Genomic DNA, 15,353 nt, shown 5'->3' with positions numbered 1-15,353 from the left:
TTCACACATTTCTGTGTGTGGGGGGGGGGATATGGTACAATTTAAGCTATGTCTCATGAAGTAAAATAATATATTTTATATATCTCAGCATTACGTGTTCAAGCTTTTCACCTTGCCTTCACATTTTACTTTTTAATTCAAATAGGGACTGATGTTGCAGGGTAGTCATCGTTTCAAGGTTTAGATTAGCTATTTAACCCTTATTTATTCCATCCTGAAAATACAAGTGCATCACAGCTAACACAAAGGAAGTCACAGTGCAGCCATTGTTCTTACCAGGGGATTGAATTTGCTGCCTAAGTGGGTGATGACTGAGGCTACATAAGCCAAACAAAACTAATGCTAGAGGAGTGTAACCTTATAATCAATTATAAGATACATTTTGAATTACTACATTAGCATATACAACTGAAACAGATAAAGATAAGAGCAAACCAAAGTACCAAATCAATCTCTCTATTGGGTGGGTTTTCTATTATCTCTTTCCTCTGTGATGACTGGTAGGTGTGTCCCTCTACAGCCCCTGTCCTTTCTTTTCTCAGCAGCTGGGTGGAGAAAAACTGGGGTCAGCCCGTGCCTGGTAATAAAAGGATTTCTCAGAAAGCTTAAGTATTAAGGGCTTGTGCGGAGCAGGTCGCTCCCTCTCAATTCATATTGAAGTAGTTTCACTGTTTTTGGACCTAAAAGTGAATTTGACTCACATGGAACGAAATGTATCATAGATCTTTTTTATATAGTAGTCTTTCATAGTACAAAGACACTTGAAGCAGGTTAGGCCTACTGCTGGGTTGAAATATTTCATTATATTCAAAGTGCACTCGTTTCATTTTAAGTGGAAATGGAAAAAAATACGCCTGTCTTGAAGGACAGGAGCGAGTTTGATGCAATTGGAAACGGTCAACATTTGGGAGCCGGGGGTCCAGATTCTGCAGAGCATCTTAAATGCAGCGTCCTGATCCGTACCGGAGGCTCTACGGGCACCACGCGTTTGTACAAGAAACGCTGGATGATCGTGTTCTTGTTCAGCGCATACTCCCTGAGCAACGCGTACCAATGGATCCAGTACGGCATCATCAGCAACATCATGATGAAGTTCTACAACGTGGACGCCTTCGCTGTCGACTGGCTATCCATGATCTACATGCTCGGCTACATCCCCTTCATCTTCCCGGTGACCTGGCTCCTGGATAAGAAAGGGCTCCGGGTCACAGCGCTGCTGGCCAACGTCCTTAACTGTGCAGGGACATGGATCAAAGTTGCCAGCGCCAAACCCAACTTATTCTGGGTGACCATGCTCGGTCAATCCGCAAGTTCTCTCTCTCAAGTCTTCATCCTCGGGATGCCCTCACGCCTGGCGTCTGTCTGGTTCGGCGCAGATGAGGTTTCCACCGCTTGCTCCATTGGAGTTTTTGGGAATCAGGTGAGTTAATCATGAGGAAATAATCAATAATACACCCGAGATACATTTTGTTTCATTATGTTGAAGAACCATCCGCTTAATAATTATTTTTGCCGTTTTTAAATGTATTATATTATTAGTCGGTTTTCAAGTTTGGGTGGGCTTAGCCCAGAGGTGGAGCTGTGTGCCTGGTCATTTTTAAGGTGGGGGGGAGTTTTTCACTAAGCAAGCCACTACACCCCCGTAGTGTTTTGTGCTGGTTTGACTCTTCAATATATTAGTCATGTTAATCAGGTCAATGTTACCTGGCCTAAGTCATGTTGACATGTTCTTAGGAGTAGGGTGGACCTCACATAGGGGGGTCCGGTGGCATGCTCCCCTGGACAGATTTTGGTTTTTACATTTTAAAGTGAATTGCATGAATCTGGTGCACTTTGAGAGATAAATTAAGATGCTCTAATAAAACTTTGTGGTCTTGGTAAGGGGAGGGGGCACAACTCTAAACACTAATGTGAAAAATATATCAATCGATCAAAGTATTACAAATACCATAACCAATGACAATTAAGTCAAAAAGGGCTGAAGCCAACCTAAAATAGGCCTAGCTACACCACTGGTTTGCCGTTATAAACGTAATAAGGTCATTGTGGTTTGTGTGTGCGTGCGTGCGTGCGCGCTCAATGGCAGCATGCAATGTAAATAACAAATGAACTAGATCTAAAGTTCTCAAAAATGTCAACATAGTTGCCTATAAAAAAAAAGTTGTAGTTACTTTCCCCCACAGACCACTTTTTCAAGGTCTCATCTTATGTGTAAAATAATCATAGGAAAAACCAAGCGTATTTTAAAGCCACATTCCAATGCATACTCACGGCAGCTCAATATGTTCTGAGGGTGGAACCAAATCTGTGGTGACGTGCACACCTTCGCTAGCTTATTTTGTCAGCATACATTGCATAATGACGGTGTTGCCGTGCTCCAGGTATGGTAAACAGACGGTTTCTCTGAACTATTACGTATGTTTTATCGCGAAAATAGCTTAACATACCACGCTGTTTCTTTATTTAGCCTACTGCTCGTGTTCGCATTTCGTCACTTTAGGCAAGCGTAAATGGACTGCGAGAAAGTTAATGCACAAAGGCCGAAAGTGTTTCAGATATGAGCCTAGGATCGGTTTATCTGATGCGCCGTGGGTAAGCGTTGTATTGCGTTTTTTTTTTGGTAATCGTTACTGCCACTGTTTTGTTTTTGCGTTTCCTTCCGGTTCTGTTCCCATGAATGGAGTTTTCCTCACATATAAACTGTAGCTGCGGGTCGCCGAGAGCAGCACCGCGGGGAAGTCTCTTTTAGTTTGTGTATTCGTCAGACATTCGCAGCGTTGCCTGTCACTCAGTTGCACCGATTGTTGGCAGCCAGGGGACGGTCAGTACAGGACTGTTTGAATGACACACAACCATATACTATCAAATGTTATTTCCGATACTTCCGTGGTATCTTGCCCGTATCAGTGAAATAAGTGCTTTTCGAATCATGAATAGACTTCATTTAAATATAAGTTAATTTACTTTCGATAGCTTTCATGTCATGTGACTTTGTATTGTGTTACTACACTGGGAAAAATAGGACTTTTGGGCTATTTATATTTTATCTTTGTTTATATTGTTGAGACAGTTAGGCATTTTCTTTATTGAAAAGTCTTATTTCTTTTAAATAGTTTCCATGTTATGTAACCCATTGATTCCAATTCGATACCAGATATTATTACTACACTGTAGTAATAAGCATAAGTAAGCAAACCTCTTTTTAAGGGATTTTAGAGCTTCTTCAAATTTATATGAATTCTGTTGAATATTTTTACAAAATCAGCACCTTTTTTAATTAAAGGATTACTTTAAATACATCTCTATTATGTCTTCAGGCTTTTTTCTGATGAACTTGCAGTCTTTGATTGGCAGGCCCCTCCATGGTAATAAGCACCTCTGTACACATATTTGTGTTTGTGTCATGTGCCTTAAATTGCAATAAAACCACCGTACTAGCATATATTCAAACTCACCACCTGCTATAAAGATAGATGATGGCAGGAGGTGTGTGAATGGGAAGTTTTTATCACATGACCCAAGATGTGTTAAAGACCAGAGGTTAGTCTGGTAACAGTTGGCTGATTTCAGAACTTTCCAACGTCGCTGATTATATCCAAACTGCATCCGAGATCCTCTTCTGCTAAATCAAACGGACTTGTAAGCAATGTTTGCCATAATGGGCTGAGCTGGCAAGCTTAATATGATTATCATATAGTAGGGAGGACGAATTCTATAAACTGTCCCAGTGTTGAAAGAGCAACAGACCAGGAGAAAGGTTTGCTCCTCCCTCCAGTTGATGAATGCTACAGAAGCCTCAAGGAAAGAAGTTACATAGGAGCAACATGATTTCTCAGGAGGAATTCCCTCAAGACCTTTGCGATGCTGGAGGCCTTGATTGTTCTCCAACAAGAAAACAAAGTTTTGGGGAGTACAGCCGGGTGCCGCTGGACGACAACAGTGACACCCCAGAGATTTCGGACATGGACACTGAACTAATCTTCCCACTTATGGAGACCAAGTTGTACAAGCGGCGATGGCTCATGCTATTCATTTTCAGTGCTTACTCTATGAGCAATGCCTTCATGTGGCTGCAGTACAGCATCATCGGCGACATCTTTATGCGGTTTTACAACATTGACTCCCTGGCCCTTGACTGGCTCTCCATGATCTACTTCCTCACCTACATCCCCCTCATTCTGCCAGTCATGTGGGTGCTCGACAACCGAGGCCTCAGGGACGTTCTGGTGGTGGGCGCAGCCTTTAACTGCATTGGGGCCTGGATAAAGACTGGAACCGCCCACCCAGACATGTTTGCCATGACCCTCCTCGGCCAGTTTGTGTGTTCGATTGCCACAGTTTATATCCTGGGTATCCCGTCCAGACTTGCATCCCTGTGGTTCGGGCAGAAGGAGGTCTCCACCGCTTGCTCCGTTGGTGTTCTGGGAAACCAGGTGTGTCTCAATTTGCCTTTTCTGCTAAAAAACCTCTTTGGCAGTGTGTGAATCATGTTATGAACTTCTCATATTTGTGTTAGGAGAACTGTACGTGTGAGTTGCCAGGAGAAATGTCAATGAACAGACCTAGAGCACATTTTTGCCGGATGTAGCTTCACAGCAGCCTCATTGGTGTTTACTTATGACCAGGAAGTAAAAATGTTGAATGAGGATTTTATTTTTTACAGGGTTAGGGCTTTTTTAATTTAAGTTATTTATCTGAGATTACAGTTACTTTCTCGCAACACACCTTCAGCATAGTGTTGAAAAAGTAAAAGTATTTCTAAATTATATGTTGAGGAAATGTACATTTCATGCACCCGAGCTAATCTTTAGCAGAGAAGGAAATTCCTAAAAAAAAATGGGGTCTTAAACTCATGAATTAGATGATAACTAAACAGGTTTTGCAGCCGAAGGTTTTTCACAAAGGGAAGAATCTGGCTTTAGATAATTTTAGCTTTAAAATTGCCTTTCTGTGAAAGCCAATACAAACAAAGAATGGATACTACAGATCAAGAACAGACTATATATGTACTGTATGCCTTGTGATCACACCATAGTCTTGGACCCTATACGTAAACATTTACTATCAAAAGAGGTCTGATCCCTCTTGTGAAATGTCTCTCTCACCTGTATTTGTCCAAACACTGCACACCGGCCATTGTCCCTTTATATATACAGTCTATGATTGTCACACATGTTCTTGTTTTGTGCTTAAATCCGGCTCCTCGTCGCTGAAGATGAAAGGACACATTGTTAATGATGTTTACCTGCTCACCACGACTTTATTCCTTTGACTCCGCTTCCTAAATCCGATGCTTCCATGCTGTAGTTTTTCACATATCCCCTTGAACGTTTACAAATTGTTAAATGTGTTAGGACTTCCATAAAGGCCTTTAAAGACAGATAAAGATGGTGAGCCAAAAGAAACTTCATAAGAGGTCCGTGATTTGCAGAAAGTAAGAATAAGCTTGTTCTAAAAGTTTGACAAGTTTTAAAGACTTTCTTTACTTCTTTACAAAATGCACAAATATTTAAGGTTATGTATTTGTACATAAAGTTGTGTACAGAGCTGACTACCCAGTTACAAAACAGTTTCGGAATGACTTCAAGTTAAATGAACAATTATTGCTAAAAGTATCAACGTTTTTATTGCGTATTCTATACTATGCTATTTATAGGGGCTGCTACATTAAGAGGACTGAACGGGGTCTGATATATTTCTGTGCAAACTGTCCACAGATTTGTTTTAATTTAGGAACTTTCCCTCTCTGGCTTCAACTGGTGTCCCCTCTGGAATGTTTTTTGAGGCCAGGCACTACTCGTGGTATTGAATGTGGATATTTCCCTCCATTTCCCTCTGATCCAGTAGAGCTTAGGGTTGTTGGGGGAGGTTTAGTATCTGAAGAAGTCAAACAGATATTGTATCTTCATGTCATGCACATGTCCCAAAATATGACCCCTTCCATTAGCTGTACTAAGATATAATTTTACGTTTTGGGAAATACTGAAAAATGTAATGTAGTAATTCTAAGCTAAGTCAATTCTGGGAGAACAGTTTTTGAGCAAATGTCCTACTATCAATATCACGCTATGACATATTTTGAATGTAATTACTACATACAGTAAATAAGTGTTTGTTGCAATAGTCATCACTCACAACGCTTTTGTTGAATCATTGTTTTCCTTCAAACAGGCTTAAAAATAAGCTCATTCTTGAACTTTTCTGTTAGTTTTTCTTGTCTTTTTCTGTATTTCCCACTTTAAAAAAAATAATTCTTCACATTTGCTACATGTGTAGGAGGCAGAAACAACAGATTTTCATGTTGTTCCTCTCACCTACAGATGGGTATTGCCATTGGGTTCCTGCTCCCGCCCATCCTTGTGCCTAATGTGGACGATGTGGATGAGCTGGCGTACTACATCAGAATCATGTTCTACACCAGCGCAGGAGTGGCCACCTTACTCTTTATCCTCGTGGTCATTGGTAAGAGTTCACATCCACAGGCTCATAGAGTTGGTAAGAGGTGTCAGGGCTCTTTGCTCACTCATGCAATAATGACCCACTGCAAATCCCTTTCAATAGCGTATAACTCCCACAGTCACTTGAGGGAAATAGAAAAAAAAAACCTGTTGTAATGTCAATTACACTTTTTGGTGACATTGTAATGGTATTTTTAGATGACAATTCAGGTGATGCTATGTAGGGTTTCTGCACCATTAGAGTTGAACGTTCAACACCCCATTTCATTCATTCTTTGATGGTAGAGCTGTAGGGCTCCTGAGGCAGCGCTGCTGTCTCCCTGAGATGTGCTTTCTACTGAAAACTGAGCAGCATCACAGTCCGCTGGATGAGCAGCTGCAGTAATTGCTGTAATTGTTAACCTTTTGATGAGATTTGTTCAGACACAGATGTGAAATCCATGCAGGCACTCAGGGAGGCATCATCAGCTTTGTTAGCTCCATGTTACCTCCATGAAGGACACAAACTCACCGACAGAAAGGGAAACATGCTGAAGCTTTATCACAGGATGCACTTTGTTATATGGGAGGTGTTTAGGCGCTATGTGATATTACCAATCTGGTATGATAACATGGTAAATTGTACAGCCAAAACAAATTCAACAGTTTTAACAAACCCATGACATAATGAGAAGATGTCTAATAACTAAAAAACTGTTTTGGGTGAATTACATTACATTTTATGTTCATTTAAAAAAAACATAGAACAAATTTGTGATGATCCTCCTGAGTATTACTCTTTACTGCCCAGTTATGATAAGAGCATATTGGCAGTATAGCTAACCTGCTGACGTAAAATATGAAATGGTTTGACTGGTAAATATATACAGACTCCTCTAGTTATTTTATTTTAACCCACCATCAAAATAATAAAACTCAATAATATAACCACTATTAGATTTAGAATGGCTTAATTTAACATTATTATTATTATTATTATTATTATTATTATTATTATTATTATTGAGTTAGCTGTGTGGGCCCTGCAATGCCATACTTACTTTATTCATCATGGATGTGGTAATAATGTTGATTATATCAGATCAGATATGAAAGCAAATCAAGGGACTGGTTTTACAAATAAGTATTTAGTTTGTAAAAATGTCCTCTGCATCTGTCCGTGTAAAAATAACAAAATATGTGGTTTAGTGTGGGCTTATAATAACATTTCATTTAGCAATTTTGAACAGGTACAGCGTGGTTAATGGAAACAACACACACACACACACATGTTTTACTTCTCCGCCTCTAAATGTAACCCTTAGCGTCACTCTGGGCCATACCCCCATCACTGGTTGAAAAGACGATGCTCTATAACAAGTTAATTAAAGAACACACAAGTAACTTCCTAACCTGAAATATTGATTGTTTGTCTTCCAGTATTTCAGGAAAAACCTGAGCTCCCTCCCTCCCAGGCACAGGCTCAGGCCAGGAGCACCCCCTCTGATGAGAACTCGTATTTGTCCTCTATCTTGAGGCTGCTGCGCAACAAGCCCTTCATGCTCCTGATGGTCAGCTATGGTGGGTCCCTTCCTCTTGCTTTAATCTGTGTTTACTTCCACAAACAAGGCACTAAAGGCATATTGTCTCAAGGAAGAGGACTGTTGGTGTTTTATGATCCTCTGTTTCTCCAAGGCTGCCACTAAGTCCTCTAATATAAAACAAAGACCTCATGTTTGACTTGCTAGAGCTAGCAAATGGTCTGCATTTATCCTTCATTAGGATTCCTTAAAAATGAGAATGTTGTATCTGCTTTGCTTCACAGTTCCTTACATGACTTTAGTTAACTGTCCAAAAACACTAATTTGAGCGTGCTGTAGGGAGCTAATATCGAAAGATATCAAAGATAGTGGTGGAGTAAGTCCAGATCTTTACACAAGGCTGTGTCATAATGGTGTCTCGATGATGTCATCCCACAACATCTTACTGTCATCAAATAGTCAGGTGAGGATAATAAATAAATCACAAAATGTAGATTTAAAGCAAAAGATTCTACAAGCCTGAGAAAAGGTGCATTAATGCAGTTGAAGCTGCCGGAATCCTTTTTATTGAACCTCACTGTTTCTTTTAGATTTGAGGATGTGTCATCAGAACACATGAGCTATTGATTTTAAGGGTATTTTCAGATGTCATATTGCTATGCTCAAAGGTCACTATTTACTGCAAACAAATGTAAATAATTAACAGTACAATGCATATTGATGTGTTCGTCTGTAAATGTGTACCCTTAACCTGTGATTTTAAAGTAATTTTGTGTGTTTGTGCTCTATTATAAATAAACGTATTTGTAGTGACGAAGTCTAAACGCTTTATTGGACTTCATGTGTGAGATTGTCAGCTGTTGTTTAAGGGTGTAGCAAGAGGTCCCATCTGCACCTTCCTTTTTCCCAACAGGTCTTCTCAAAATACACTGATTTTTGTCTGTTGTCTGCAGGACTGAACGTCGGCTGCTTCTATTCTATTTCCACACTGTTGAATCGGATGATCATTGATCATTACCCGGTAAGTCCCAGTGTGAGAACCTCATTCATTTCACTCTGGCTTTCTTTCTTTCTTTGACCTACTCTTTTCGTCGTTCTTTTGTGGCATATCAATAACACCCGCATGTAGACATTTTTGCTGCAATTGATAAACCATAAAGCAGCCAAGGGGATGACCCTTACACAGATACCTGGGGTATGTTATGTCTCTGAACTTCCTGCATGAAGCAAAGTGTTATTTAATATGGTCTTTTATCCCAGATTATTTTTTCTTTTCTCAGGGTGAAGAGGTGAATGCTGGGAGAATTGGTCTGACAATCGTTGTTGCTGGCATGGCTGGGTCCCTCCTATGTGGCATTTGGCTAGACAAGACCAAAACATACAAGTAAGATATTTGACCTATGCACCAACACACTGATCGAAAGTACTGCTTTCAGGCATCGACAAGAAACCAAACAGAATCTCAACATACTTCATTTTGAAGCTGAATGGGAGTCTGCGATGCCACAAATTTAGTGCAATAAGTGCTATAAAGTTATTTTCAGTCTCAGGGGTTTATTTTATTTCACCCATCAACAGAGAGATGTGAATTCGTGCTCACTCTGAACAAAAGTAGGCACGAATGAGAATCCAGTGGAGCTGAGTTTTATACGTGAGGTCCCTCTCTGCTTATCTGAACTGACAGGCTCTACTCTGCTGCTCCTCCCGGGTCACATCTTAGTCCTCCACATTACAACTGGAAAATAACAGTTATTTAACCTTAAAGGGAAGATATCTTATTGCTATCTGATTATTGATCATGTACTGTTGTCTTGATCAAGCATATCAATACAGTAAGTAACCATCACAGCAGTTTTCTGAGTGTTAGATGTTTGCTACACCGTCTACACTGATCTGGCTTGCAAAGTATTATGATTAGGAAATTCCTCGGACCTCAGATTCCTTACATGCCATTACAATACTTGGCTGTCAAAACAGTCAGGCCCCGATTTAAGTTGACCCTCTATTGTCTCATGTGGGAGAGAGTTAAAGGACTCTATTATAGTAACAAACATGTTTTTTTAGGAATATTGTTTAGGCTTAGGATTAGTGAGGAATTTCATGTTTCGTAAGACAACTATCTTTTAAAATATACCTGCTCTGGCACAAAATAAACATGACTTTTTAAGGTTATTTTAAAATAGAAAGATGTGATACTTTTTTATCACTATTAGTTGTAAAGACTTGTTTTATTTGTTAGCATTAATCCTGGTTGGTCTCATAATATGCATTATACACTTGCATTTAATGCATGAGATACAAGTGATGCATGTTCTGTGTGGGGGAGAAGTGCTACCAGCTCCCCTTACTGTTCAAAGTTTAACCCTGCTAGTTATATAGATGATCTTGTAAAACAAGTTTTCCTTACAATGCAACCCTATAACCAGCAGTCATCAAATGTGTAAAAAAAACCTGATTAAACAGCTTCTTTTGCAATTAGCACAAAAGAAAACTAAAAGTTACAATGGTATCTGGGTGCGTCCCTACAAATGGTGTTTCGTGTGTGTGAATGCATGGCAGTTGATCACCATCGTTTTTTTAAACTCTTATTTTCCTGTTTTCTCAGACAAACCACCTTGGCTGTGTATCTCCTCTCTCTGATCGGGATGATCGTCTACACCTTCACCCTCAACCTGGGTTATCTGTGGCTGGTATTTGTCACAGCTGGAGCTTTAGGGTAGGTAACCATTGCAGAGAAAGGCAATACATGTCATGGGGGTGGGGGATGGTGCTATCAGAGAAACAAACTGAACAAATGGTACCAGGAGTTCTACTCTCAGAAACACTTTTCATTGCGAAACTAATGTATTTACTGTCTTTACCAGATTAAGTCAGAGAAGGACACCATTGTGGATTTAAAAAAGGCAGGCTTAGTAGCTCTGCACTCTTAACACTTCTTACGTTGAAAATAATGCCATGAAACATTCTGTCTGTAGTTGATGTTTCTTTGCATTTCTGCTGCTTTGTCAAAGCAATATTAATGCTCCACCAATTCCTCAAATCACGTGATTTGTCTTTACAATTATTGCGATTTTGGTTAAGCTGATTAAATCCATAACTGGTTTCCATAGCAATTCCTTGTTGGTTTTCATTGGTGAAACCCAGACTTTACATTGTACAGCAATATGGTCTTGTCTTCCTTTTTAAATTTGTTTTTGCTCTATTTTTGGTTGAAAACAATGCGGATAACACACTTTTGTTCGGCCTTTAATTGACCTTCAGTCTCTGCCTGTGTCTTTGCAGCTTCTTTATGACGGGATATCTTCCTCTTGGCTTTGAGTTTGCAGTAGAGCTCACCTATCCAGAATCAGAGGGAACCTCCTCTGGACTGCTTAACTGCTCAGCTCAGGTCAGTAATGTTAGCAAAGTTAAAAAAAAAGTCAAAATACAAAATGTGTTGGTTTGGGCCGTACACTTAAAATGTTTTATTCTCATTTCAGATCTTTGGAATCATTTTCACCATCTCCCAGGGGAAGATTATTGATAAATGGGGCACTTTTGCAGCTAACATCTTCCTGTGTATATTCCTGCTTATAGGATCAGTACTGACAGGTAGGATAGTAACTTATCAAAACACAACAACAGTTAAACCAACTTTGCAGTTTAAAGAAGTAAACTATTAACACATGTCTGTGAATGATATTAACACACAGGAATTTTAACACAATGTGTATTTAAGGTTTAAAGACGGAATGCTTTCTAACATTTCTTAACTTTTAAAGTATTATGCTGATTGCCTATTGCCATATATTGGTTGTTCATTAACACAATCATCTTATATTATCTTACATTTAACCTGTAAGTATTCACTTACATAAGATTCATTAAGTTTTGGAACTAAACACATGTTGCTATTTTCTTAACTCATTGTAAGGTTCCTGAAGTTGTAGCAGATTAGTGCAGGTATCCCTGTGACACAGCATAATGCTGTCCAGAAAGAAGTTCCCACTGATGTGCTATTTCATTTGATTTTTAATCATGATGATGATTACCAAATGAACACAAATTGTGCCAAATTGGAAAAAACATACTGAGCTAACTTTAATAAGAGCAGAACCTCAATAAGCTTTTCTGACCCTTTTATCTCAGGATTCATCAAGTCCGACCTGCGACGGCAGAAAGCCAACCTTCAACAGGCTGAGGTGCGGACAGTGAGTGTAAGTACACCTGAGTGTGCTACAGGAAGTCAGAGGTGGGGTCTTCTCTGTTGCCCTCACACTGCTGCAGGCATGCACAGGGGCATCGCTGCATGAAACTCTGTCTGAACTCACTAAAATCCTATTCTACTCTCAGATAGCAAGGCAAAATGTTGCTTTGTCTGACAGCTCTCCAACTCACTCTAACAGCATGTTTACCATCTGTTGCTTCAGCAATTCAATATTGTTTTCACTTTCACTGGCAAAGAGTGCAGATGACAGATAAAACATTTAAAAATCACTCTAATGATAGGATAACACTCGTAATTATTAAATAAAATTGGTTTAATTTATTGAAAATGAATGCCATTTTAAAATAACCTATACAGTGCTTCTCAGCCTCACTCATCGCATTCTCTAAGACAAACTTGGAAACAATTTTTCTTCTTTCCCTTTTTCTTTTCTGTTAACATTATTCAAATTCTCAATATAGTATTCCTGCACACTAAAATAATTTACATTATATAGACCAACACTAATTTCCTTTTTATTAATGGAATGGAAGAACCAGCAGTGAGATAAATACAAATACAGACACAGCAGTTGAAATAAGTAGTAATAGACCAAAATGTGTAATATATATCTAATAAAACTGTTAATTCATCATATTTGGCATTATTTACTGCTAAATGACTAGATGCAGGCCATATTCTTCTTACTAAATGCAGTGGAAGTGTAGCTTCTGGGTGAGGATGCCAGCAACATTATTTGGGTATGCATGGTTTGGTGGTGGTGGTGTGGGACGAAGGAGATGGGGGAGCATGAGGTGGTCCCTCTCGGATCCTCAGAGGTGTGACATCCAAGCTGTCATTCCAGCCTACAGGCTCTGAGTCATCGGCGAAGGACTATGGGGCCACAGCGAGCAGCGTCCACTGGCAACGGCAATCTTGACATAAACCCAAAACCTCTTTAAAATCAAAACCTCTTCATCACCAGTAAGACGATACTCCACACAAACACACAACAACTGATATGTGACAGGAAATTACCCATGTTTTAATCTCCAAAAGCCACTTAATCTTCTAGAAAGTTCAGCAAAACTGTTAAAAAAAAGTTTCAATTTACAAAAAGAGAACCTTTAGTTATTATTAACATTTTATTTCCAGATTTTAGTCTTTTTTTAAACTCATTATAATATTTCATCAGTACTGACAGGTGAGATATTAACTTATCTAAATACCACAGATGTAAAACAATATGTGATATCCACAGGAATATTAACACACTATGTATTTTAGAATTAAAGCATGACTGGTTCAGTGTCACTCACGCAACAGTCATCTTTCATGGTATGAGACAGCCCCCTAGTGGTTTAATTAAAAAAGTACCTACGAATTAAAGGCCAATTGACAATGATGACTTCATCTTATTTGTGAATGCTTGATTTTAAACGAAAAATATGCCTTTTAAAGTTCCTTTACTTTTAAAGCACTGTACTGAATACGTATATCCATGGAGGTCAAACAGGTTCACCTTCTGGTACGGTGGAATAGATTATTTTATCTTCAGATTTCAGCCTTTTTTAAAACTCATTATAAAAATAACTGTTTAATCGGATGATTTCCTGCATTCACGTTTTTTTTGTTGTTGCCTGAATCCAATCTGTAGTTTAAAGGAAATCAAAGCGATCATTAGACATTTGTGATTACCTGATTACTAACTGAGAGATTTGATCAGCACATAACAAGGTATTGATAACATGGATTTAATGCCAGAGGTGAATTATAATGTATATGATGTTAAACTCTCAAGAAATAAACTGAATAATGTGGTTTATGTTAACATTCAGTTTTCTTTCTGATTGCTGTGATGAGAGGAGAATTTGTGTCATCTTTTTTCATTTGTTGGACGATATGTGAAAGTAATTGCTTTGTGTCCTTGTGCTTTACAGAAAGCGACGGCTGAGTTAGAAGCAGCCTTACCTCCACCTGGACTTCTAAAAGAGGGGAAATGATAAGGAGGACAGACTCTGACAAGCACGCCGTTGACTGATTAAAACACAAATACTGACACTTTAACATGCATTTACACCCACACAGGGGCCAGAGGAAAAAAATCTGCAGTGAAGAGCGAATCACTCTGAGCAATGCTCTGTCCCACATTTGATGTACTGTACGTCGCCACACTGATTCAAACACCAGAGACTCACTCTAATACCCAGGTGCAATTTAGCTCTTCCAAAACAAAGCACAAGGCAATCATTCACAAGTGGAACGCACTCAGATCCTCATAGGTTTTAACAACCATTTAACTAATCATCTTTTTAAACATTAATTTTATCCAATATTCAATTCAGTGCAATGCTACTGCCTAGTGAAACACACACTTTATCCTTCATTGTTAATTTAGTGATCTAACAAGCAATATTTAAAATGTGTTTCCTGCTGCTGGACCAATATTGTGTGTAAGTGAGCTCAGTCTTTAAATGCTGAAGGCATTCATTAGAGTGCAGAGTAAAACTGTGTCGTGTTTTCCTCTCCTGTTATCATCTCTGCCTGCCATCCAGGATCACATGGAGGAATAATTTCTGCATACTTTTAATGATAAATGTAATTGATGCCGTGCATCAGTTTTGTCTTTGTGTAACTGTAAGTGATCCTTACTACACAACTGGTGATACATATCTGGATTATGCAAGCAAGAAAGTCTGGAGCTTGAGGAATGTTAGCTCGGCTCAAATCGAGACGGAAGGCAAACCGATCTACTGCAGTTGTCATGTTGCACAATATATGTTGTAATGTGTACTTTTACTTAGGTTGTAAAATTGTTAGTGGGAAATGTAGTTCATGCTGTGTAAAAGTGACAGTGTGTCATTCACACTATGTTCCGTGGGGACTGTCTTTAGATTTTCCTATTTATAATAAATGTTATGAGGTGCCAGTTTTTATTTTTGTGTTTATTTGAGTTCATTTTACTCTGCTGTGAAAAACTCTTCACACTAGATTTTACCAGCCACAACAACTTATCTATTCTCTGTATTTTGACTGAATCCACAGTGTAGTGTTTTCTATGACACTTATCGAACTTATCAAGTAAACACACCGCAACATTACATTATGAATAAGAGGACTAAATGCAGCTTGTTTTGTTCCCTATCTGTGTGGACCAACAAAAAGGTGTCACTGTATGCCTCTTTGAAC

General features: G+C 39.0%; 2 protein-coding genes across 3 annotated transcripts; both read left to right on the top strand.

Annotated features, from left to right (window-relative positions):
* The first annotated feature begins 742 nt into the window (after positions 1-742).
* LOC134881396 (heme transporter FLVCR2-like) lies at positions 743-1,601 on the top strand. The gene has a single exon (XM_063908693.1). The coding sequence runs from the start codon at positions 839-841 to the stop codon at positions 1,427-1,429; it is 591 nt and encodes a 196-aa protein (XP_063764763.1). The 5' UTR covers positions 743-838; the 3' UTR covers positions 1,430-1,601.
* Positions 1,602-2,336: 735 nt separating this feature from the next.
* LOC134881393 (heme transporter FLVCR2-like) lies at positions 2,337-15,100 on the top strand. 2 transcript variants are annotated; one of them, XM_063908690.1, is made up of 11 exons: positions 2,339-4,433; positions 6,321-6,462; positions 7,878-8,018; positions 8,932-8,999; positions 9,259-9,362; positions 10,584-10,694; positions 11,261-11,366; positions 11,458-11,569; positions 12,107-12,174; positions 13,030-13,148; positions 14,105-15,100. In XM_063908690.1, the coding sequence occupies exons 1-10, from the start codon at positions 3,783-3,785 to the stop codon at positions 13,102-13,104; spliced, it is 1,578 nt and encodes a 525-aa protein (XP_063764760.1). In that variant the 5' UTR covers positions 2,339-3,782; the 3' UTR covers positions 13,105-13,148; positions 14,105-15,100. The 2 variants fall into 2 exon arrangements, with proteins under 2 accessions (XP_063764761.1, XP_063764760.1); XM_063908691.1 differs by lacking the exon at positions 13,030-13,148 and having other exon boundaries at positions 2,337-4,433.
* Positions 15,101-15,353: the final 253 nt, after the last annotated feature.

The sequence above is a fragment of the Eleginops maclovinus genome, chromosome 19 (genome assembly GCF_036324505.1).
Source record: "Eleginops maclovinus isolate JMC-PN-2008 ecotype Puerto Natales chromosome 19, JC_Emac_rtc_rv5, whole genome shotgun sequence".
Taxonomy (NCBI): domain Eukaryota; kingdom Metazoa; phylum Chordata; class Actinopteri; order Perciformes; family Eleginopidae; genus Eleginops; species Eleginops maclovinus.
This window is presented reverse-complemented; position numbering and strand designations above follow the sequence as displayed.

Bases quoted from the DNA above. Each gene is read 5' to 3' on its own strand.
- LOC134881396 (XM_063908693.1), top strand. From the start codon at position 839: ATGGAAAAAAATACGCCTGTCTTGAAGGACAGGAGCGAGTTTGATGCA.
- LOC134881393 (XM_063908690.1), top strand. From the start codon at position 3,783: ATGCTACAGAAGCCTCAAGGAAAGAAGTTACATAGGAGCAACATGATT. The intron at 6,463-7,877 runs GTAAGAGTTCAC...TTTGTCTTCCAG, and splicing joins CTTTATCCTCGTGGTCATTG to TATTTCAGGAAAAACCTGAG. The intron at 10,695-11,260 runs GTAGGTAACCAT...GTGTCTTTGCAG, and splicing joins GTCACAGCTGGAGCTTTAGG to CTTCTTTATGACGGGATATC.